This window comes from Podarcis filfolensis (genome assembly GCF_964270895.1).
Source record: "Podarcis filfolensis genome assembly, chromosome: 16".
NCBI classification, from domain to species: domain Eukaryota; kingdom Metazoa; phylum Chordata; class Lepidosauria; order Squamata; family Lacertidae; genus Podarcis; species Podarcis filfolensis.
This window is the reverse complement of record NC_139620.1, coordinates 34,301,112-34,324,854: the sequence shown is the minus strand read 5'-3', so window position 1 is coordinate 34,324,854 and position 23,743 is coordinate 34,301,112. Positions and strand designations below refer to the sequence as shown.

At 44.3% G+C, this 23,743-nt stretch overlaps 1 protein-coding gene across 2 annotated transcripts in view; it reads left to right on the top strand.

The window, feature by feature from the left end:
* Positions 1 to 23,743, top strand: part of ADGRD1 (adhesion G protein-coupled receptor D1) — a 284,026-nt gene that overhangs the window by 179,359 nt on the left and 80,924 nt on the right. For both annotated transcript variants that reach the window (XM_083589948.1, XM_083589949.1), the window contains 2 exons: positions 5,267 to 5,378; positions 15,785 to 15,938. In XM_083589948.1, coding sequence (XP_083446074.1) covers positions 5,267 to 5,378; positions 15,785 to 15,938 — 266 coding nt within the window. The remainder of the gene's footprint in view (positions 1 to 5,266; positions 5,379 to 15,784; positions 15,939 to 23,743) is intronic.

The window sequence follows — 23,743 nt, the reverse complement described above, 5'->3', positions numbered from 1 at the left end:
ACCTTGGCAGTTTTCCACAGAGTTACTCCTATTTTTCCACCAGAGGATCAAGCCTTAGGCTGTTAATTGTGCTCTTATTTAGAGCAATTTGCCTCCAGAACAGAGGCATACATCGTAATAGGCATGAAAGGCTACTGCAAGAAAATGAAAATGAATGCATATTATCACAATCCTTTCTGTTTCGAATTACACTGTTAACAAACCTGCCTCTTGGTTATTCTTTCCCTTGATTGCGAAGCTCCTTGCGATCTTGATGATTGACAGGCAATTCCTACTGGTCAGGGCTATTTGTTGTTGGAAATTCAGCCTGCGCCACCCAAACCTTTGCACAGAGTTTCATACAGAGTGTGAGGTCACCGGCACAGATTTCAAGGTGACGACACTTTCATTGTGTCCCACAACCTGCCCAGGCCTGGCTTGAAATGACTAGGTGACAATCTTCAGTTGTTTCACTCCCATTGAAAGGGGTTGCTTTGATTTGTCCATTCCACGCACCCCTTAGCAAATGTTGAAATAAATAAGCATGATAATATCAGTGCTAAAACATAAACACAATTCAAAACAGTACAAGTGATCATTAAAGTGATATACGAAAAATGAAATCATCATCATTGTCATCATCAAGAGCTGCAAAGGCCTGTTGGACTAAAAAGGTCTTCAAAAGACAACTGAAAGTCAAAAGCCAAGATGGCTGCCAAAGCTCTGCAGGAAGAGTGTCCTCATAGCATGCGACCAATGTCAAAAATGCCCAACTCCTAGTGGTGGCCAGTTGGGCCATTGCAAAATGGGGGGAACTAACAATGCTCCTCTGAAAGATCTCAGTGACAGAGCTGGCGTATAAGGGTTCAGGTTATCCTTAAGGAAGCCTGGACCTGAGCTGTCCAGGGATTTTTTTGGTAACCTGGCACAATAGCATATGCATTGCCAGTATGCATGTTTCAGCAGAGGTGCCCCCTGCCCCCTGCTCCCCATCAGCTATCTAGCCACTGCATTCTGCACTACCTGGAGCTTCTGGATCAGGCCCAAGGTCAGCCCTGCAGAGACCACATGGCAGCAATCTAGTCTGTCTTGATACTGCTTTCCCTCCATTTCACAGGTCAATTTCATGAAGGTTTTCCTGTTTCTCCACAGCTATAGGGCTGGGCAATATATCAAAAAATCTTCCAAAGCCAGTTTGAAGTCCATATTGTGATATCAGTTTCATAATTTTTGACCTGGCCATATATTGCAAATCATGATGTGTGAGTGCATGTGCTATGCAAAAATCACAATGTGGTGAAAACCATGAAGCCAGCCAATGCCTCTACATAGCTCCATCCTTATTTCAGACATTGTGATATATCAGTATCTCACAATGTTTGTTTGTTGTTGTTTAGTTGTTTAGTCATGTCTGACTCTTCGTGACCCCATTAGAGCACGCCAGGCACTCCTGTCTTCCACTGCCTCCCACAGTTTGGTCAGACTCATGTTTGTAGCTTCGAGAACACTGTCCAACCATCTCGTCCTCTGTCGTCCCCTTCTCCTTGTGCCCTCAATCTTACCCAACATCAGGGTCTTTTTCAGGGAGTCTTCTCAGCTGAGCTCTCAGGGAGCCTCAGCTTCACAATCTGTCCTTCCAGTGAGCACTCAGGGCTGATTTCCTTAAGAATGGGTAGGTTTGATCTTCTTGCAGTCCATGGGACTCTCAAGAGTCTCCTCCAGCACCATAATGTTTAGATGGCGATATATCATGATGTGAAAATCACCCAGACATTGGGGAGGGGCAGGTGTTGTTCAGACCCTACATTTAGAGAGGGATGGAGGGGCTTTGGACATTCACACTATGGATGAATATATTCCCTCATTCATTCCTTTAACATTTGGTGTGTTCTTTCTACTGTGGGTTCTGGTCTTTCTGGATTCTGCAATAACACATTAAAAACAAAACAAACAAACAAACAAACAAAACTGGAGCATTTACAGGGGACCTCAGCTTCCAGTTCCTTAAGTTCAGTTGCATATTTCTCCCCTCTCTACATTATCACCACATGCTTCCACATTAATCAAGTGCTGCAAAAGAGCACACTTCCTGCAGTTGTACATATGATTGCATCAAGGGTATATATGACTGCAGATATGAAAGAAAAAAAGTCTGCTCACATTTAACAATAAGAAGAATCCCTCAGTCCTGATTTAAACATTTTTAATACAATAACTCCATGTGTATAAACCGATATCCAAATGAGATTGCTGATTATAAGATACACATTCAAATGTCAGAAGGGCAGTTAGATTTTCAGACCGTTGAGTAATGGATAATGGTTGATTAGCCTTCCAAGCTTGAAGTATGAATTGCATGAGCAGTTGGCTGTGGAGGATTGTGGTAAGAATTCACCTTGACAGCACCTTGTTTGTTACCCAGGTGAGGAACAACCACCTTTTGAATAAACCACAGAACCAAGGAAACTATTTTCAAGTCCAGCATCCAGATTTAGGAACCCAGCGCTTGTTATAGCTATTGCAATAGGACAGAGCTCACTCAACTCAACCTGCCAGTGGAGAAGGTCTGCCCCAAGGCATTTCAGAACAAAAGCTTATATAGCAGTTCAAACAAAGAGTCATAAAACATCCTCACATATGTCAGGAAATGTTACAGGTCATGAGAAGTAAAACACCCATGGCTCCATACTGGTATCTTCAACTCCACAATCACCTTGGAGTGGCCCTGATGTGCCCAGATCATTTGACCATTTTAGGTCTTGGATGTCTGACAACCTGGCAACCCAGCCTTCAACGGGAGGGATAGAGCATCATAAAATCCTCTTCCAGGGTCTCAGATAGCTTCAAGGATAGCTGATATACCCTCCGGTGCTAAAACATCCTGCCATTTGTACCACTGTCAGGGGTAGATAAGGAGAGAATGAAAACAGCAAAGGAGGGAGAGGCTCGCAAATGCAGAACACACAAAAATCAAGCCTAATACATTCTGAAAGGTTAAATGCAATTAAATTGAAACATTATTAAAATAATAAAAATATACATCTGGGGTCTCTAATTCTTATATCAGGATGACCCAAAGAACCTCTAGTAATTGCAAAGGCAGCCTGGCTGTTCCCAAATCTCCGAGCTCTCGTTTTCAAGCTGTTTCCCTCCCTATTATGGTCAAACACCACATGTAGCAATGCATACGAATGTTGTTGTTGCTGCTGGCATCCATCTGTCTCAAGAGTCAATGGGGTGCACCTCTGGTGGCGAAGCCAAACAGCTGAGTTAGCAGCACAGAAGCGACCTCCTTAAGAAGCAAGACTGGATGGTCCTGTATGGAGGTCCTGGGCTGTCCAGATGACAAGACCTCCTCTTGACCTTGCTGATGTGTCCCAAAGGAAAGCAGAACACCAGCTTGGCTGTGGGAGTTGCCGGAAGGAGGCATACAAGAAAACGTTCAACTGCCTTAGGGACTCCACCCCAGATTTGTGTAGGGTTTACTCCTTAGCCCTTTCTTCTCCTGAAGTTATTCTGCAATGTAGAGGAGGTTTAGGATCAGAGTCTTCCTTCTCCTAGGTGGACTACCTTCCCAGGTGGACCAGCCCCATCTGCCCCTCATTTCCCTCTACAGCACATGCAGAAACTGCCTTCTTGATCATTGGAACCACTCTTGGCCTCACCCACTCAATCCACCAGAGTCTGTCTTCGCATGCAGGGAAGTCCCTAACTCAGTTGAAACTGTTTCCCGGGGTGTGGCTGCTATCGCATGCTGACAGCTTCCGGGAGCCACAGGTGAGAGCTGAGTGCAGGGTGAGGACCAAATGTGAACAAACTACCCCAGAAGGAACACGGCCTGCCCCCCACCAGAGGTCCTACCCACCCCCTAATACTCCATACCCCTCATGTATAATGAACATAACAAAAATATAAATATAATAAACATGAACACACACACACAAAGAAATCTTGGTACAACTACTCATATATAGTTGGTTTTTCATTGCTGCTTTTCAAGCTGTATTGATTGCTTTTGTTGAATCCAGAGGCAGGTTGTGGTAAGGGAACAGATTAGGTGTTGAATTTTTTATTCTACTTTGTTGAACACCTGAAACTGCAACGATGCCTGCAGGTAGCTACTGTCCACCAAGTGAAGTAAAAATTAGTTGGTGCAAAGGGAGTTGACATTCTGAGACCTAAGTAGCATTTGCTTTGACATGGTACCATCCCAATTAAAAAATAATTTTGTAGCTAGAGGGCTAGGTCTCATTAGGATGTGAGAGAGGCATGTCACACTCTGCTGTGGAACTGCTGCAAGGTCAGATCTGTGGAATGTAGCGGATGGTTAGGTCCTGCTCTGTCTGATGACAGCAAGCATCCAGTTCTTTCCTTAGAACATTCCCGCAGTTGCCTTCTGGTAGGCTGCATATTAAATTTATGTAACATCTATTAATGGACAGTTGTCATGGCTGTCCAGTGCTGCTTGCCTCCTGAAATTACTGTTGGAGCTTGTCTGTGCACCCAAAGCACCATTTTTTTAAAAAAAGCTTTCATTATGTGGGTCAAACTGTGAAAAGATGAAATATAGATCAGTAGTTCTCCATAGTTTCACAAGGAGCTTAATTTTTAGCCTCATTTGTGTGATACATGATGTTGAGCTGCCTCTGTCATGCTTACTTTTCAACCCACTTCAGGTTATAGCCAGCAGTGGCTGGTGACCATTGCTATTGGTAGGGCAGAAAGCAGGGGAAGCAACAGTAGGTGGCAAAGCCATCCAATTCTAGTTTTGTCCCCTTCCTCTTCTCCGCTTTCTACAAGGGGCAACACAGAGACTAAGGAAGAGGAAGCAGACATCCCGCTTCACCCTTTGGCCTGGATGTGAATAGGAAGGCAGGGAGGTGGGGGCTGGCTGAGGGCAGAATGAGACTGGTGGGGCCCATTCTCTGCAATGAACCAGCCTCCACTGCTTATGCTTTAATTTTCTGCCTGTGTTGATAGAATCATTACATGCCATAGCAAATCCATATGGTGGAAGATAGAGATGTCACTCAGATAGCAATCCTATTTGTATATATTCAGGAGCAAGTCTGACTTCATTCACTTGGGGATTATTCCCAAGAACATGTGCATATGATTGAAACCATAATGTACTATCCAGTCCTTTGGGTTGATTTCACTGGGAAATCTCATCCGACACAGCTTAATCCTGAAAGACGGGTAAATTTAGGAAACAAATTCCTTTCAGTTGCATTGTTAACAAGCCATTTCATCTCAGAATACTAATCAATTCTTTCCCTTCCCACAGCTCTGTCAGCACCATATGTAACCAACGCTACCACATCCACGCCAACCTGTCATTTGCCATCTTAGTAGCTCAGATACTACTGCTTATAAGCTTCCAGTTCAATCCTGGGACGGTAAGTTTACAATGGGTGGGAATTGGCAAGCAAACATGTTTCTTATAAAACCTATATATACAATTAAGTTTGCAATTACGTTGTCATTATGTTATTTTGCCCCATTCATTTCAATGCAAAGGGAATGCAAATCAAGTGGTGGGGAACATAGTCAGTAAAGTATCGTTTGTGGATTGAAAGCAACAGTGACAGTGAATACTGATTGTATTGTATTGTATTGTATTGTATATTGTATTGTATACTGGGTCGATTTCCATTCTGGGCCTGAGATGAATAAAACAAACACTGGCCATTTCCACTCCCATTTCTGTTTCCAACAGAACTCTCTGACATCCCTAAACACAGCCAATATTTAAAAGATAGCAACTGTACATTTTTTAAGCTGATTTGCCACAGTGGCTACCGCAGCAATGAGGATGTGGTACCATAGTGCTTCTGCCATTTCAAAAAAGAGTTTTGTTTCCTCCCCCATTTTGCATTAGTTCTACAGTCATCATGACAAATAGAACATGACAGGTGTGTGCACTTCCACTCTGGGCAGCGTGTATCAGACAATAAAGTCATGCGTTAATCACAAGCAGGCCGTGGGCTGCTGCTTAAGTCAGTAATTAATACTATTAATAATCATAATCATGGGGCTTCATCTGAGAATCTCACAGCATTTGATGGGACCTCGATCTCTTCATCCAAATGTAGCCGGCAGAAAAATAGACATGTCAGACAGGAAATATAGTCCCAAGGAGCTTTTCATGAGACAGTTCCATATGAAGTCTCAGCCTTGTCCCCCATTTTGCTCCTGCAGGAAGCAGTGATAGCCACCAACACAGACGGCTTTAAAAGAAGATTAGACAAATTCATGGAGGAGAGAGTCATCAATGGCTGCTAGCCATGATGGCTATGCTCTACCTCCATTGATGGAGGTTGTTCATGCTTCTGAATCCCAGTGTCAGGCTTGAGAAATTCTCTCTCTCTCCACCCCCCACTGGCACCAAGAGGCAGGGAGGAAACAAAAAAGTTCTTATGCATGATTTATTCAGCCATCAGAGTAAAGATAAAGAATTCTGGTCATTCCCCATAATGGAGTTGCTCGCACTGAACTCCTTCCCCTTTCCCTTCTAGCAACAGCATTTGCTTCTACGTCTTTGCTTCTTGTTTTTGCACTCTTTGTTCTTGCACCTTAACAAAAACCACGTTTTGGGAGAAAGGGGGCTGGTTACGCTGTCCAATGATGTGTCAGCTATAATAATAATAACAATAATTTATTATTTGTACCCTGCCCATCTGGCTGGGTTTCCCCAGCCACTCTGGGCGGCTTCCAACAAAGATGAAGAATGCATTAAAATGTCACACATTAAAAACTTCCCTGAACAGGGCTGCCTTCAGATGTCTTCTAAGTATCAGGTAGTTGTTTATCTCTTTGACATCTGATAGGAGGGCGTTCCACAGGGCGGGTGCCACTACCGAGAAGGCCCTCTGCCTGGTTCCCTGTAGCTTTGCTTCTCACAGCGAGGGAACCGCCAGAAGGCCCTCGGCGCTGGACCTCAGCTAGCTGCTCTGCCTCCCCTTCTCCTTCTCCTAACAACGCATAACTCTGCTGTTCTCCTGTCTCAGAGCTGCTATCTTGCTCAAGGCCCAGCTGTAATTCGAGACTGTCTCTCTCCTCTCTGGAAGCTACAGGAGAAGGAGGTGGTGGTGATTTCCACCATTCCTGCTCCTCTCCCTCATCCTCTTCAGTCCAGTCCCTGACACCCAGTTGCTGGAAACCACAGGAGGGAAGAGTGCTCTTGTGCACAGTTCCTGCTTGTGGGTTTTGCACAGGCATTTGGTTAGCTACTGTGAGAACAGGATGCTGGACAAGATGTGTCATTGGCCTGATACAGCAGGCTCTTTTTATGTTCTTATGTGGGGCAGGATCTTGAGAATGGTGCAAGAGAGAGGTCAAGGGCAAGGCAAAGATGAAGGAAGGTGCAGGTGCAGACAATCCTGGATAGTTCTGAAGGCAAGAAAGATGGCCAGGTCCAGGTTCTGCTGGATGTTCAGACCCCAGAGTTGTCTTTCCATTTGCTGCTACAAGCTAGAAGTGTATGCAGGTGTGCAAAATGAGAAACCTTCCCTTCTCTCCCTCTCCCACATTGCAATTGGGCAGAGATCCTAAGCAACATCTCTGCAGGAGGCAGATAAGGGTACCGTATTTTTCGCTCTATAAGATGCACCAGACCACAAGACGCACCTAGTTTTTGGAGGAGGAAAACAAGAAAAAAAATATTCTGAATCTCAGAAGCCAGAACAGCAAGAGGGATCGCTGCACAGTGAAAGCAGCAATCCCTCTTGCTGTTCTGGCTTCTGGGATAGCTGCGCAGCCTGCATTCGCTCCATAAGACGCACACACATTTCCCCTTACTTTTTAGGAGGGAAAAAGTGAGTCTGATGGAGCAAAAAATACGGTATATTGTGTGGTGGTAAACACGAGAAGACAGAAGGGTTTACTTTTTAGAAAGGCAATCAAAACTTGGAGAGAGTGAAGCTGAGCAGAGAAAGATAGAACCAGAAAATACCAAAAAAACCCAAAAAAAACAATGAAACCATCTTCAATAAATCAGCAAGACACTTTGTGTAACTCCAGAGGCGCAATTGAAGCTGGAGGAAAATAACACGAGTGTAGGGAGCAATATCTGATTTGAATGAGCGGGGGAGAATTTCTTATTGTCATGGTTGCTGTCTTCATTTTTGTGTGTACACACGCACACACACACACACACACACACACACACACACACACACAGTGTAAGCACCATTCCAGTTGAAAAGTGTTGAGTTTTGAAAGGTGGCAATTGTGTCTGGGTGGAGGGAGCAGAGACTTGATATAGTCATAAAATTATGCACAGTGTGGAGAAAACAAATAGAGAGAAGGTTTTCTCATGCTTTCCAAACCCTAGAAATCTGGGTCACCCAAAGCACTGATGGGCAGTAGATTTATAGAATCCTAGAGCCAGAATTGGGACTAGGGGTGAAATTTCATTCTGTTCACATTTAAAGGAGAATCTACCAAATGCCCGTTTCCCCCCAAACAATAAGCAGGTTGCTGATTCAAGTTGCTTCACAGGCTGGTGCTGCAGAAAAGAAAAGAAAAATCCCTCAAATGAAGAACAAAACAGCATTTGCTTCTACCTTGGCCAGAGGGTCTCTGCTCTTGCCTTCGAGGGTGCCAGGAAGCAGATAGACTTCACATAGCAGAAACAGATTCCAAATGGATTTTGAAAATAGGAAGGTGGTGTGTGGAGGCAACATTTGTCACACCTTGCTGTTCACAAAACATGTTCAAAAGGTTTTGTAGATGAGCAAAGAAAAGTGAGAATTTGTTAGGGAAGTGACCAGCTGGCAGTAAAAAAACACACCACACATTGGTGGCAGAAACCAGCATTGCTTTCCAGTTCTGCAGCCTGTATATTGGATTGTTGCTACCACTCCACTCCTCTAACACAGCTTCAAACCTGTTGTGCTTTTGCAGTAAGGCAAAAAGCAAAACCAAATAACCTTCATCTCACTCTCTCAAATTGCAACTCCCACTGAGATCTCTGTGTAGCCAGCCTTGGAAGCCCGATTCGCCAAGTTTTCACTCATGATTTGAAACCGCAGTTCCAGTACAGAAGAAGTGGGTTCACATGGCTACCGCCCACAGGGGTTGGTGCTGTTTTTCTCCTTGTTCCTAGGGAATTCAGCGCAGACTTTGCAGAGTAAGGGTAATTCTGCACATATTGCCAAATGCTTCCCTTGCTTGAAAATATAAATCTTGGTGGCAATGAATTAATATGCCAGACGTTCTTCGTTGGCTTGGATTTTAACTCAAGTTGAAGAATTAAAATGCTTCGTTTCTGTTACCTTCCCACACCTCACCAACTCATACTTTCCTCCTGGCAGTCTTTTCTACCTCACCTTCCAAACCCCAGGGGTGAGACTGGAAATCTAGCACCCCCAGTGCTGGGAAACATAGAAACTGGGGGGGAGGTATGTAGGTGGGTGGGAGAGGCTTGGAATGCTCACCATTCATTGAGTGGTGGTTGGAGGAGGGAGAAGACCCCACTGTGTCCTCACTGAAGACATCAGGGGTTCTACAGAGGCAGATTTGGTCCAGAACTGGGCTCAAATTTAGGAATTGGGGGTGGGAATTCAATTCACTTCACATTTAAAGGCAAACCTACCTCATTCACACTTCCAGATCCAATATATGAACCAACACAGAGTCATCCTTTGAGATTTGCTCTCCTCTGAATTTTGTAATGCACTTTCCCAACCAAATGATATATACAAAAATGCATATATTAGGGTAAAGTGTGCTTGCTTTCCTTTTGGATTTCTGCTTGGAGGAACTGGTGGGAGTCTGGGCTCCAGACTCTTAGAAATGCAGCCATTGCTTTTTTTTTAAAAAAAAGCCTAATTTCAACAAGGGCTCCAGCCTTGCCTGAAGGGTTTTCCTCCAACTTTTCTGCTGGGTCTGGCATGCAGTGCTTGCAACCAGTGTAAGAAACTGAGATATGAAAAGCTAGGAGCTACATGGCACCTTAAACCTAGGTTATGGGCGCAACAATGGAATGTCTAGGCACTCTTTTATATAACAAGAATACAAAGCTGAAAACGAATGAACTGCAGCTAAACTATTATGTTCCTTTTTGACATGGTCTAGTCTTTTCCCTGCCCACCCCCCTAATTATCTGAAGAGGGTCTCTTCTCCAGTCTTCAGAGAGTAGCTAGAAGTGGGCAGGCAGAAAAAGGTCCTCCTTTCCTTCCACTCTGCAGTTTTAATCTGAAATCTTAGGCGCAGTACTGCGCCCAGAGCTCCGGAACTGCTCGCACTAATGAAATTCCCTGTCGCAAAATGCACCTAGGACAATGGGAGTTTTGAACACTGCTTGCAACAGGCAGAGTTGACTGCTCTATTGGTCAGGCAAGACCAGAAAATCACATTCTTTCTTGCATTTCATATTAATCCCAGACTTGGCCAATTCCTAGTTTTTCTGAGCCTATAGACTGACTCCAGGCAATGGAAGCTGGTCCATTAAGGAAAATGGGCTACTGAGCCACCAAACGTGGTCTACTCTTGGCCAACCCCCACCTGCCTACCTTCTCAGATACAACCAGTCCAGGGTGAGGGATCATGCAGCCTGTCAGCTTCCTACTCCTTAGTCTTTCTGCTTGGAGGAACTGGTGGGAGTCTTAGAACTGGTGGGACTCTTAGAAATGCAGCCATTGCTTTTTTTTTAAAAAAAGCCTAATTTCAACAAGGGCTCCAGCCTTGCCTGAAGGGTTTTCCTCCAACTTTTCTGCTGGGTCTGGCATGCAGTGCTTGCAACCAGTATAAGAAACTGAGATATGAAAAGCTAGGAGCTACATGGCACCTTAAACCTTCTCAGATACAACCAGTCCAGGGTGAGGGATCATGCAGCCTGTCAGCTTCCTACTCCTTAGTCTCACTGTTCCTCCTTCTAAAACTCAGCAGGCAGCAGCAGGAGGACAAAACGAGAATTAGCTGGCTCCGCTTGTCATTTGCTCTGCATCCACCATGTGGTGGACTTTCTGCTTTCAGCCCTACCAGTATCAATGGATGTCAGCCTCCAGAGTGAGGAGACCCCACAGCAAAGTGCCTGCTGGTAAGCCCCCTTCATGTTGTGAGTTCTGGTGACCCCACCTTGTGGCATCAGGGAACTCTAGCAAAAGTGCTCTGATCAGTGTTATGAGCTGCCATTTTGATTTCCAACTCTTCTCCTGACTTGAGCACATTTTCCTCAAAAAAGTCAGTGGTGCTGCAAGGGTCTCTCTCAGATCCGATCGTTTGGTGCTGACCACTGCACTATTCTTTTTTAAAGGGAAAGGACCGAGGATGGACAGATCAGCCTATTTTTGTCCTATGTCATTATTACATGCTCACAGAGGTCCATTTGCTTTTGGGTGGATTGAAAAACCGCACAAAACATTGCAATTAAATTATACTCATGTTATGTGAATTTTGTATACATATTTTGCTAAAACACACATCTTTGTACTTTCACATAAAATACCCATTTTTGAATGTCTTCTCCCAATAAAATATACATTTCTGTGGAACTGTGTAGCAAAATTCAGAGGATTGTGCCATCTGATTGATAGATGCTTTCCAATCCACACAAGAGAATTAGGCCCTTTCACTGCTGCTACATTCTGACCACAGGCCTGATTGACACAGGTGTTGAGTGGCAGGTTCACACTGTCTGAGGTAGTTCCACCCTCAGGGACTTCCTGGTTCAATTCTGAACACCTTTACAAAAATTTCCTGCCTGTGGAGACCTTGTAGATCTCAGAGGAGGTGCTGAATGCTTTCTGCTTTCTGTAAAATGGAATAACTCTTCTCTCCACCCCTGCCTGCATTTTAAAGTAATTGAGGTCAAGGAGAATTATACCCTGTGTGTTACTTGAGGAACAGGGAGGTGTGGATGCTGACATTGTCTTGCTGAAGAATAAGATTTGTTATTCTTTTGTTTTCTCTTTTGATGGATTCAGAACAAACAAAACTACACACAAAGGGAGAAAACCTCTGGCTTTCATGGATTGTAATAACATGAATCATTTTTCTGAGGAAAATGCATTATTTTGCCTTTTGCCCCAGCAAAGCAAAACAACCATTCTCAATGCAGTGGGGAAGCTCTGTCTGCAACCCATTTGAACAGAAAGCCAGGCAAGGTGGACTGCAGAGAAATTGTTGATTCAATCCCACCACAATGGTCTCTTGAAGGAAGAGCTCCAGCAGTCACTCGGAAACAAGTTACAGTCAGAAAACCCACTCGAGAAGGGAATGCAATGAGAACAAGAGGGAAACAAACACACATGCCTACATGAGGAGGGCGTAGGAATGCACAACCCACTTTTTAAGCTTGGCTGTTTTGACCAAGCAGGAGGAAGGGGAGCCTGGGCAGAAAAGCTACAGGAAAAGAGGAGCCTGGGCAGAAAAGCTGTAATGATCTCTTTGAGGTAGAATTATAATATCATAGAACTGTACAGTTGGAAGGGAGCCTGAGGGTCATCTAGTCCAACTCTCCTCAATGTAGGAATCACAGCTTAAGAATCCCTGACCATCCAAACTTTTGTTGTTGTTGTTTATTGTGTCCGACTCTTTGTGACCCCATGGACCAGAGCACGCCAGGCACTCCTGTCTTCCACTGCCTCCCACAGTTTGGTCAAACTCATGTTAGTAGCTTCGAGAACACTGTCCAACCCTCTCGTCCTCTGTCGTCCCCTTCTCTTTGTGCCCTCAATCTTTCCCAACATCAGGGTCTTTTCCAGGGAGTCTTCTCTTCTCATGAGGTGGCCAAAGTATTGGAGCCTCAGCTTCAGGATCTGTCCTTCCAGTGAGCACTCGGGGCTGATTTCCTTCAGAATGGATAGGTTTGATCTTCTTGCAGTCCATGGGACTCTCAAGAGTCTCCTCCAGCACCATAATTCAAAAGCATCAATTCTTCAGCAATCAGCCTTCTTTAGGGTCAAGCTCTCACTTCCATACATCACTACTGGGAAGACCATAGCTTTAACTATACGGACCTTTGTCGGCAAGGTGATGTCTCTGTTTAAGAACCTCCAATGAAGGAGCGTATCTTTAGGAGTGGCCACACCGTCACCTTTTTCAAAGCAGCTGGAATCTCCCGCACTGTAGCAACTTTTCAGGAAGAGCCTTATGGCATCTTGGAGACCAAACTGACCTCAACCATCATACCGGAGAGGGAGCACATCTGTGTATATGGGGGGTTCCTGCTGCCTCCCTGCATGAAAGAAATACACAGTTCCAAGTACCAGAGGCCCTGGGACTGCAGAAGTAGGCAAGTTTAGCACCATCCAGCAGCCCAAGGAACAAGAGTCACCAGCTACTATTCAAGCAAGAACACCAGCAACAGCAGATGAATCGTTCCTGAAGCTGGGTATAAATGCTTAAAGTTCACTTCTTTCTTCTGACCTTGAAGAACAGATCTTCCTTCTCCTCTTCCTCTTCTCTCTTTCCTTTGTGTATCGTTTCTTTTTCATTTATAAATGTGATGGCAGGACCTCTCTTTCTCATTCGCTCATTTGCTCACTCACTCATGCTCTCCCTTTTATTGATGTGAGACACTTTGAGATACAATTGCCAGGAAAGTGGGACAAAAATATTGAAATGAAACAAATGTAGAGAAAGGCTCTTAGGATGTTTCTGAATGAACACTTTCTTTTTCGTCCATCAATATATCCATTTTGGACTGGTGTGTATGCGTACCCATTTGTCCAGTCTGGGATAACTAATACAGTTCAAATTAGGATCTGTCCACCACCTCAAATAAACACTTCATGAAATTCTGTTGAATGCTTCAAATGCTTATTTTTATCTGCATCCACAACGATCCACTACTCTGAAGATTTCTGTCTCATTGTGGAAAGGACTCTGGCAGTATGTTGCAGCCAAAGGAGATAGCCACTCAGTTGCTTAGGCAACTTTGGGATCCTTGCCTAGGTCCCAGTCTTGCAGAAAGAGAGGAACCATTCCAGTGTTGTCTAGGTAACAAGGCAATGCTCGCCCTCTTCCAGGGAACGAGAGTTTGCAAAGGAGAAAGTATTGCCCACTTTCCCAGGCAACTCAGGGTTGCTTACCTAGGTTCTGGCACTTCTGGGGCATTATGGGAAGTGAGAACAAAAATTCCAGTGTTGCCTAGAAAACTGGAATCTGTTGTAAGAGAGAAAGAGCTGTTTAGTTGCTCAGGCAACATCGGGACATTTGCCTAGCTTCCTGTGCTAAGTTGAAAGGATGCATTAGAGAGTGGGAAGAACAAGATGCACCACTGTGGTCCTTAGGCAATGCTGGGATGCTCCCCAGTTCAGTGAGCAACCTTTTCCCAGTTTCGTAAGACCTTCCACAGAGCACCTACAAGCGGGGAACATATACACAGCATTTAGGGAGAGGGGATAAATTTTATTTTTGTTTTAATTTTAATGGCAAACTACCTAATTCATTCAACTTGAACCAGTGTGTGAACCAAAATACATCTAATCCTCAAAATCCACACTTCTCTGAATTTTGCAGTGCAGTCCTCCATTCAAACAGTACTGTATACAAAAATGCGTACACCAGGGGAAATTGCTTCCAAAAACGTGTATTTTAGTTAAAAATACATTTTAAAATACATTTCTCTTAGGAGATATTCACAAATTGCTGTGGAAATGTCGAGAACTGAATTTAAAATGGAGGGAAATGAGAATCTGAGGGAAACAAAAATTGACAGATTCATCCATATTATTTTATTGTTGTTAGCTGCCCTGAGCCCGGCTTCGGCTGGGGAGGGCGGGATATAAATAAAATTTATTATTATTATATTATCATAGCTCAGTGGCACAACATCTGCTTTGCATGCAGAAAGTAGGGCTGGGGCAGACTTCTCTCTGAAAGCCTGGAGAGCTGCTGCCAGCCAGTGTAGGCAGTCCCGAGCTAGATAGACCAATTATCTGATGGTATAAGGCAGCTTCATATCCACCCTTGTCACCTTTGCAGCCTCCAAGAAGTTGATCTTTAACCTCAGCAGTCATAAACTTTCTGGACAGGATAGAGTCCTTAAGCCAGATAGTATGAGCTTCAGTCTTTGCATCTATAATATGAGGATGAAAAAATGGGAGCTGGAGGAATTGCTGAGAAAATGTATGTGACACAGTTCGGGCATTTGGTATGTGTATTGTAATAAATACTATTGGAAATGATGCATTGAATGGTTTTGTGGGATCACTATTCCCAATAAAACCAACATGCTTAAGTCCAATTAATGGATGAAAGGGTTAACACCATAAAGTAAGCTGTCCTGTCAGGCTTAGCTGTGTCACTTCCCTTATCTTGGGAGGAAATAGGTAATCCAGCCTATTATTCCTATCCCAGTCTTTTTGAGAAGCTTTTGTGAAAAGGTTTGAGCTGATTGCTTCAGCTCAACCATATGGCTCTCACCAGCCACTCTTGAGTTCCTATACCAATAACCTAGGAACTTTGCTACTACTTTGTAACTAAGTTTTACTGCCTCTGCAACTTTTCTGAAGCACATGTACCCGACTTTCGAAGAGTTTGTAAGTAATTCATTTTTTAACTTACCACGTGTGTGTTCTTTTCCTCTGCTGGGGGAAGAAGGAAATTTTGAATCTCATTCAGATGGGCATATTTTAAAGGTCTAACAGCTTGTATTTTCATGTTTTACTTCATTGCATATCTTGTAACCTTAAATCTCTGCTGGGGTGCTTTCACCAAAGAATACTTGCCTCAGATTTGGATCTTGGCATTCAGGAATTCTCCTTCCTATATAGTTTTGTTTTTGGTTTTTTGCACCAACAGTTTTGACATTTCTGTGCATTTTGATATTTATATGCTTGCTTCCACTTTGCAGGTGCCCTGCAAAATCCTCGCCGTTCTCCTCCATTTCTTCTTCTTGAGTGCTTTTGCATGGATGCTAGTGGAAGGATTTCATCTCTACAGTATGGTGATCAAAGTGTTTGGATCTGAAGAAAGCAAGCATTTATACTACTACGGAATTGGATGGGGTAAGCAATTTTTTTTATTTTTTTTGGCAGGCTTCCTATAGACATCTGCTTTGATCGCTGTTGAGAACAGGGTGGGGGTGGGACCTTTGGCCTGGCTCAGCAGGGCTCTTTGTGTTTATATTTTTCTCCTTCCTTTAAACTAAAGTGGGTGAAAAGAGGTCTTCCTAAAGAGTTGGCATTCAAAATGTGCACAAATGCTATTGGGTGACAGAAAGAAGGTGGAACTTCTCAACACCTACTTTGCCTCTGTCTTCACCCAAAAGAACAGCAGCACCCAAACTAGTGATAACAGAATACAGTAATATCTCCATGAACGTCCGCCTCGTCTAGCGTCCATTCCGGCGAACATCCACGGCAAGCCCGGAAGTATCAGAACGGGTTAGTTCCGGGTTTGCCGCTTGCGCATGTGCAGAAGCTCAAACCACTCCATGCGCGTGCGCAGACACAGCGCTTTGCCCTGCATCCTTTTTGGCTAGCGGTTGGGACTCCGGAACGGATCCCAGTTCTAAAACAAGGTACCACTGTAAGTGATGCAAGGAGGGAGCTGCAGCCCAAGATAGAAGAAGAAGAAGAGGAGTTTGGATTTGATATCCCACTTTATCACTACCCGAAGGAGTCTCAAAGCAGCTAACATTCTGCTTTCCCTTCCTCTCCCACAACAAACACTCTGTGAGGTGAGTGGGGCTGAGAGACTTCAAAGAAGTGTGACTAGCCCGAGGTCACCCAGCGGCTGCATGTGGAGGAGCGGAGACACGAACCCGGTTCCCCAGATTACGAGTCTACTGCTCTTAACCACTACACCACACTGGCTCTCAGTGAACACTTCTCAAAATGAATTCAAATTTCCAGGACCTGGTGATCTGCATCCAAGGGTATTAAAGGAGCTTGTGGATGTAATCTTAGAGCAAACTGAGCAAAACTGTACTGCAGCTTGGAGCAGAAACATACAGGTATTATTTGCGGACTAACAGCAAAAACAATTGTAGAGGATACTAATTCACTTGATTCATTTGTGTCCCAAAGAATGGATGAATAAGCAGACACCAGCAATTTCTGCTCCCGTTTCTGTTAGAATTCTCTGACATCCCTTCTTCTCCCCATCATTATTATTATTTTTAAAAGCCACCCCCCCCCCTTTGACACTGAACCTCATTTGCATCCATTCCTTCCCCTCCGCAAGACAAAGGCTGCCTCACTGGCATTGTTCTGGGGAGGTAAGAATTATGCTTGTCAAAGCTTCCCAATCTGGAAAAGAAAAGAAGTGGGAGTAACACACTAGGAACAAAAACATGAATGATCAAAGGCAAATTATCAGTGTAATTGTGGATCGTTTAGAAAATATTTTAAAACATGCATTATCTCTTAAGCACACACACATACATTTAGGAGCTGAATCAAGAACCAATTACAGCAATTATGTAGCTATATCATCATTGTGATTGGAATAATTAATAGCTAGGCTGTGGTCTGGGGAAGCGACAGGTGAGTGACATCCATTTGTATGTTTATTAATTGTTGTTTATGTTTTCTGGTCATCCTTGCTGCCTGTTCTTTTCCACCTCTCCTTCTGATGCCTTTATTTCTAATTCCAAAGTCTTATCTTCCTTGTTTCTATTTGGGCCACTTTAGACCACTGGATCCCATAGCCGTGAGTAATGTGCTATTTTATAAGGCAAAACATTATAACACCCACCCACACCTCTCTCTCTCTCTCTCTGAGTGAACGCTCTATATTTCTGCACCCACCTATCATGTACAGATTGTTAAGCATGCTATGTTCAGAAGGCGCATCAGCTTGTTGTCAAAGAGAAAATTCAAATGCCAGCTGCAGATCCTTTTGCAATTCTCGTCAAGGAAATTCTCTCCATATTGTGGAGTTCTGAATTTCCTGTGTTTCTTATCTCTCTCTTCTTAAAATTGAAGCATTACATTAGGAATAGGGATGGGCAAATCACTCTGTTTCAGGTCCACTTCAGTTTTACACGTATTCTCCGATAGTCCTGGGTTGCATCCAATGTAGCACTAACTTAGTCACTTACTGCTATACTTGTGTTTTCCCTTGCACAACAGTGTTCTGCCAGTGCAACAAGTACATTGCCAAAGAGTCTAGTGTGATGGATTGCACAACATGAACTAGCTGTTGCACAACAAGCAACCAGTAACACAGTTGTTGTGTTGGATTATTATGCTGTGTGCAATTTAAAATCTGTCATCTGCTGGCACAAGGGATCTTGCATTAGTGGATAGAGAATGTTGGATCTGCCCCCTGTTCTCTTCCATTTCTGCATTAACCACCACATTTTGTTTTCTTAAAAAAAAACCACACACATGGAAACCTGCTTTTAAATTCCTGTTAATAGAACCATTTCTTCTCAGAATATGAAATTCTAAATGTATTAGCTCTCAAAACACGCATTGCTAAACACATCCTCTCAATACATATGCAGATATGTTTTGATCATTAAAAACAGCAACCTGAGAAGATTGTAGCTTCATGAACTGGTGCTTGCATTTCCCATTTTTCTTTCCCATCCTTTTCCTTTTGTGTCATGTCCTTTGGATTGTAAATCCAGAGGGCAGAGACCGTCTCATTACTGATAATTGTAAATTTCACCAGAAGCCCTTTTGGAGCTAAACCAAGGGTGGGGAAACTTGGGCCAGGGGGCGGGGAATTGAATGTGGCTCCCCAGACCTTCTGATTTGCTCTTAGAACACTCCCTTGGTCATGCTCCTACCCCAGGCTACAAGGCCACCCTCTCCATGCCACCCTCAGGTGGATTAACTAGCAAAGAAACGAAACAAGCTAGTGCCTGTTTTAAAACCACAGGGCTTGCACACAGAGAGCCTCAGTAGGAGTGTTTAAATCCCATCATTATTAATGAAGCATAGGAATAGGTTATTAAACCTTCATTCATTATGTTCCAGCTGCTTGAGGCAGCTGGCTCCCTTTCTACCCTCATGCAATGAAACAGAACACACTCTGAAGTAAGTTTAAAAATGCTTTACTTACTTAATCTGAGGTTGCAGTCATGCAGGTAAATGATGTTGTTTAGTCGTTTAGTTGTGTCCGACTCTTCGTGACCCCATGGACCAGAGCACACCAGGCACTCCTGTCTTTCACTGCTTCCCGCAGTTTGGTCAAACTCATGTTCGTAGCTTCGAGAACACTGTCCAACCATCTCGTCCTCTGTCGTCCCCTTCTCCTTGTGCCCTCCATCTTTCCCAACATCAGGGTCTTTTCCAGGGAGTCTTCTCTTCTCATGAGGTGGCCAAAGTATTGGAGCCTCAGCCTCACGATCTGTCCTTCCAGTGAGCACTCGGGGCTGATTTCCTTCAGAATGGATAGGTTTGATTTTCTTGCAGTCCATGGGACTCTCAAGAGTCTCCTCCAGCACCATAATTCAAAAGCATCAATTCTTTGGCAATCAGCCTTCTTTATGGTCCAGCTCTCACTTCCATATATCACTACTGGGAAAACCATAGCTTTAATTATATGGACCTTTGTCAGCAAGGTGATGTCTCTGCTTTTTAAGATGCTGTCTAGGTTTGTCATTGCTTTTCTCCCAAGAAGCAGGCATCTTTTAATTTCGTGACTGCTGTCACCATCTGCAGTGATCATGGAGCCCAAGAAAGTAAAATCTCTCACTGCCTCAATTTCTTCCCCTTCTATTTGCCAGGAGGTGATGGGACCAGTGGCCATGATCTTCGGGTTTTTTATGTTGAGCTTCAGACCATATTTTGCACTCTCCTCTTTCACCTTCATTAAGAGGTTCTTTAATTCCTCCTCACTTTCTGCCATCAAAGTTGTGTTATTGGGTAGAAAAACATAACAAAGGCAGCCTCAGGTAGAGCTCTAAGTGGAGGAAGAATGGCTGCCTCTGTTGCTTGCCACACACACACACACACACACACACAGAGAGAGAGAGAGAGAGAGAGAGAGAGAGAGAGAGAGAAGGAAGGAAACCTTACTCTCTCTTAGCATTTTTTGTCTTTTGCTGCTGCATCATGCTGTTGACTCATGTTAAGCTTGTAGTCTAATAAGACCCCTAGATCCTTTTCATATGTACTATTGGCAAGCCAGTTGATGGATGGAGGTGTGTGTGTGTAGAAAAAACTTCAGACTTGAATGTAACCTGCTGTAGAAAGGCAAGAGGCACATTCATTGCCCCTCCCACTTTTGCCTCTGGTCTCACTCACATTGGCATGTGGCTCCCCTGTAGGTTCCCCATAAGAGAATGAAGACCTGGGATTGTAAAAGTTTTGCTGCCCCTGGGCTGACTCCTTTGAGCAAACAAATAACATGGGGAAAACCCCAAAGATCAACTGTGCTCAGAGGTGTGTAAGATGACCTGCTGATTTACTACTGGGCTGAGTTCAAGGTGCTACGATTAGTAAATACAGCCTTTAACAACTTGGGACCAGTTCACCAACAATAGTGTATTGCCTTGCATTTGCCCACTTTTGACTGCCTTGATTGCCAGAATTGGCCCCTTTATCTGCACTGCATCTGTAAGGACTGTAAACAAAAGAATTGTTTAATGTGGCAGCACAAACACTTTGGAACTCCCTGCCTATTGATATCAGGCAGGTGCTTTCACTGTATTACTTTTGGCACCTGCTGAAGGCATTCACATTTAGAACAGCTTACCGGGATGCAGGTGGTGCTGTGGGTTAATCCACAGAGCCTAGGACTTGCCAGTCAGAAGGTCAGCGGTTCGAATCCCTGCGACAGGGTGAGCTCCCGTTGCTCGGTCCATGCTCCTGCCAACCTAGCAGTTCGAAAGCATGTCAAAGTGCAAGTAGATAAATAGGTACCGCTCCGGCGGGAAGGTAAAGGGTGTTTCCGTGTGCTGCTCTGGTTTGCAAGAAGTGGCTTAGTCATGCTGGCCACATGACCTGGAAGCTGTACGCCGGCTCCCTCGGCCAATAAAGCGAGATGAGCGCCGCAACCCCAGAGTCGACCACGACTGGACCTAATGGTCAGGGGTCCCTTTACCTTTACCCTTACCTAGATGTTTAGAAAGTTTGTAGGAGTTTTAACTTGTTCTAGTCTATGTTACTGCAGTCTTAGCTTACTGTATGTCTTAAAGCATGGTTATAATTTTTAGTGATCATTTTATTGTTGTTGTTGTTTTTTTGTAAACCGCTTTGAGGTCTTTTCTGCAATCAAGCAGTATATAAGGTTTTTTAAATGAAGTAAATAAATAAAAAACATTTGGGATAGCTTCCAAATCTCAGAAATATGGGTGCCATGAGCAGGAAAAGAAGCAGACTATCCCCAAAATCTACCTCTGTTGTTTATGCTCTGCTCTCACAAACCTGCTCTCCACTATAGCTAATTGGATCTGGTATGATATCGCTGAGGGAATTTAGATTGAGGGCAATGCTTCTTGGATAGACCTTGCCTTTACTCTGAAGCACTTTTAGCCTTGCATGCCCTCAGTGACATCTCGATGCAGCCATTTTATTTGGCTGCATCGCCATGTCACTGTAAAAAAGAAGACCATTAAAAATAAAATTGAAGCTGCTGCCTGTGATCATCAGTGAGCAGGCATGAGAATAGTAAGCTTTGGTGGGGTCAAGAAACTCTTTATCCTCTCCCAAGAGCTCTGGAAATGTTTACTGGAAAACATCCAGCTTGACCCTACTGTGCATCTGCCCTTAGCAGGCATCGGAGAATAGATGCAGGATCAAAGGGGTGGGAGGAGGGGTGTTATTGCAAGCAAGGGATTTGTTGGCTTAAACCTCAGCATCTGCTTGGATGGCGTAGGAGAAATTAGTTTAGTAAAACAAATTCGGCAGTAATCAGAGAGGCAGTGCACCAAATGTTCCCGCTCATCCAAAATCTCCCGCTTGCGTTCATTCTGCCAAGTGCAAAGAACTGTGAGCGTTTGCTTATGGAAGCTTCCTGTTTTCAGGAAGGGGGTGGAGAGGGGAAAATAAAGTGCCTTCCCCTTAAAGAATTCTTCGGAGATTTGTCAGGAAATTGCCCTGTTGCCTAAGTGATTCAGAACAGAAGATAAGTGGCACATCATATTAAAAAAACCATTGCGGTTCACCATTGGTTTGGGTTCTACTCTCCTGAGCAGGAGAAAACAAGCTTGCTCCATCTTTCATGTGACACGTGGGAAATGGAGCAAGCTTGTTTTCTCCTGCCCTGGATGGTAGCTGAGCCAATGTTTCAAGTTACAGTGGTACCTCAGGTTACATACGCTTCAGGTTACATACGCTTCAGGTTACAGACTCCGCTAACCCAGAAATAGTGCTTCAGGTTAAGAACTTTGCTTCAGGATGAGAACAGAAATCGTGCTCCGGCGGCGCGGCAGCAGCAGGAGGCCCCATTTGGTAAAGTGGTGCTTCAGGTTAAGAACAGTTTCAGGTTAAGTACGGACCTCCGGAATGAATTAAGTACTTAACCTGAGGCACCACTGTATAAGATGAGAGATTCTGAATCAACACCAGAAAGAACTTTCTGACAGTAAGAGCTGTTGGACAGTGGAAGGGACTTCCTCACAAGGTGGTAGACCTCAGAAGGAGGTTTTTAAGGGGAGGTTGGATGGTCAAATGTCTTGGATGCTTTAGCTCAGATTCCTGCATTGCAGGGGGTTGGACTAGATGACCCTTGGAGTCCCTTCCAACTCTACAATTCTATGTGGTGTAGTGGTGGACTCGTAATCTATGTGGTGGACTCGTAATCTGGTGAACCGGATTCACTTCCATGCAGCTCCACATGCAGCTGCTGGGTGACTTTGGGCTAGTCACACTTCTCTGAAGTCTCTCAGCCCCACTCACCTCACAGAGTGTTTGTTGTGGGGGAGGAAGGGAAAGGAGAATGTTAGCCGCTTTGAGACTCCTTAGGGTAGTGATAAAGCGGGATATCAAATTCAAACTACTACTCTTCTTCTTCTTCCTCTTCCTCTTTCTCTTCCTCCTCCTCCTGCTTAATAAGATGGTTTGTCATATGAAAAATGGTTTCTGCTGGACTTTTTCACTTAACCTCTCTGCTGCCTTCCAGGCCATTTTGGTTTATTTATTTGCTTGCTTTCCTTTGGGATTTCAGCTTGGAGGAACTGGTGGGAGTCTGGGCTCTGAACTCTTGGAAAGATAGATTTTGCCACTTGGCAATTGCTTCTTTGCTGTTATGCTAGAGGAAGTTCCTGGCCTCCTTTCCTAGAGGCTATGAAAAAAAAATCAATTTGGCAAGATGAATTCCTCCCCAGAAAACTGGAAGTGAATATCCTTTTGGACTATACTGTTTTCTAGAAGCAAGAGATACCTTTTCCAAGTGCATGCCCAAGAAAGAGAGAAAAAGAACTTAAGCATATTTTAGTTTTTATTTGTGTTGTGTCAAAAAGAAAGAAAAGAAAGAAAGCTTCTGTCAGGGGCTCAGGAGCAGGAGCACTGGGGAGAGAGGAAATGGAGAGCGAAGGGGAAGAATCCGAGGGCAGCGTAGGGGAGTATGACAGTGGCCCGAGAGATTCCATGAGCTTCTCCAGCGAATCAGAAGATTCCCAGAAGGGGGCGCCGATGGTCAGGGCAAGGGGGGTCCCAGGGGGGACGCACCAGAAACAAGGAGCCAGAGGGGAACCCCAAAGCAGCAGTGGGGGATCGGGACCAGTTTCCCCACCAGAGCGTAGTGGGGGGGAAGAGTCACATGTGTCAGGGCCAGCGTCTCCTCCAGCGGGGAGAGAAAGTGAGTCAGGGCTGACCACGCCTCCAACGGAGGGGAGGTCAGTTGCAGCTAGCCCCCCCAGAGGGGGAAGCAGTGACAGCAGCAGCAGTGAAACGGTCAGGAGAAAAGTTAC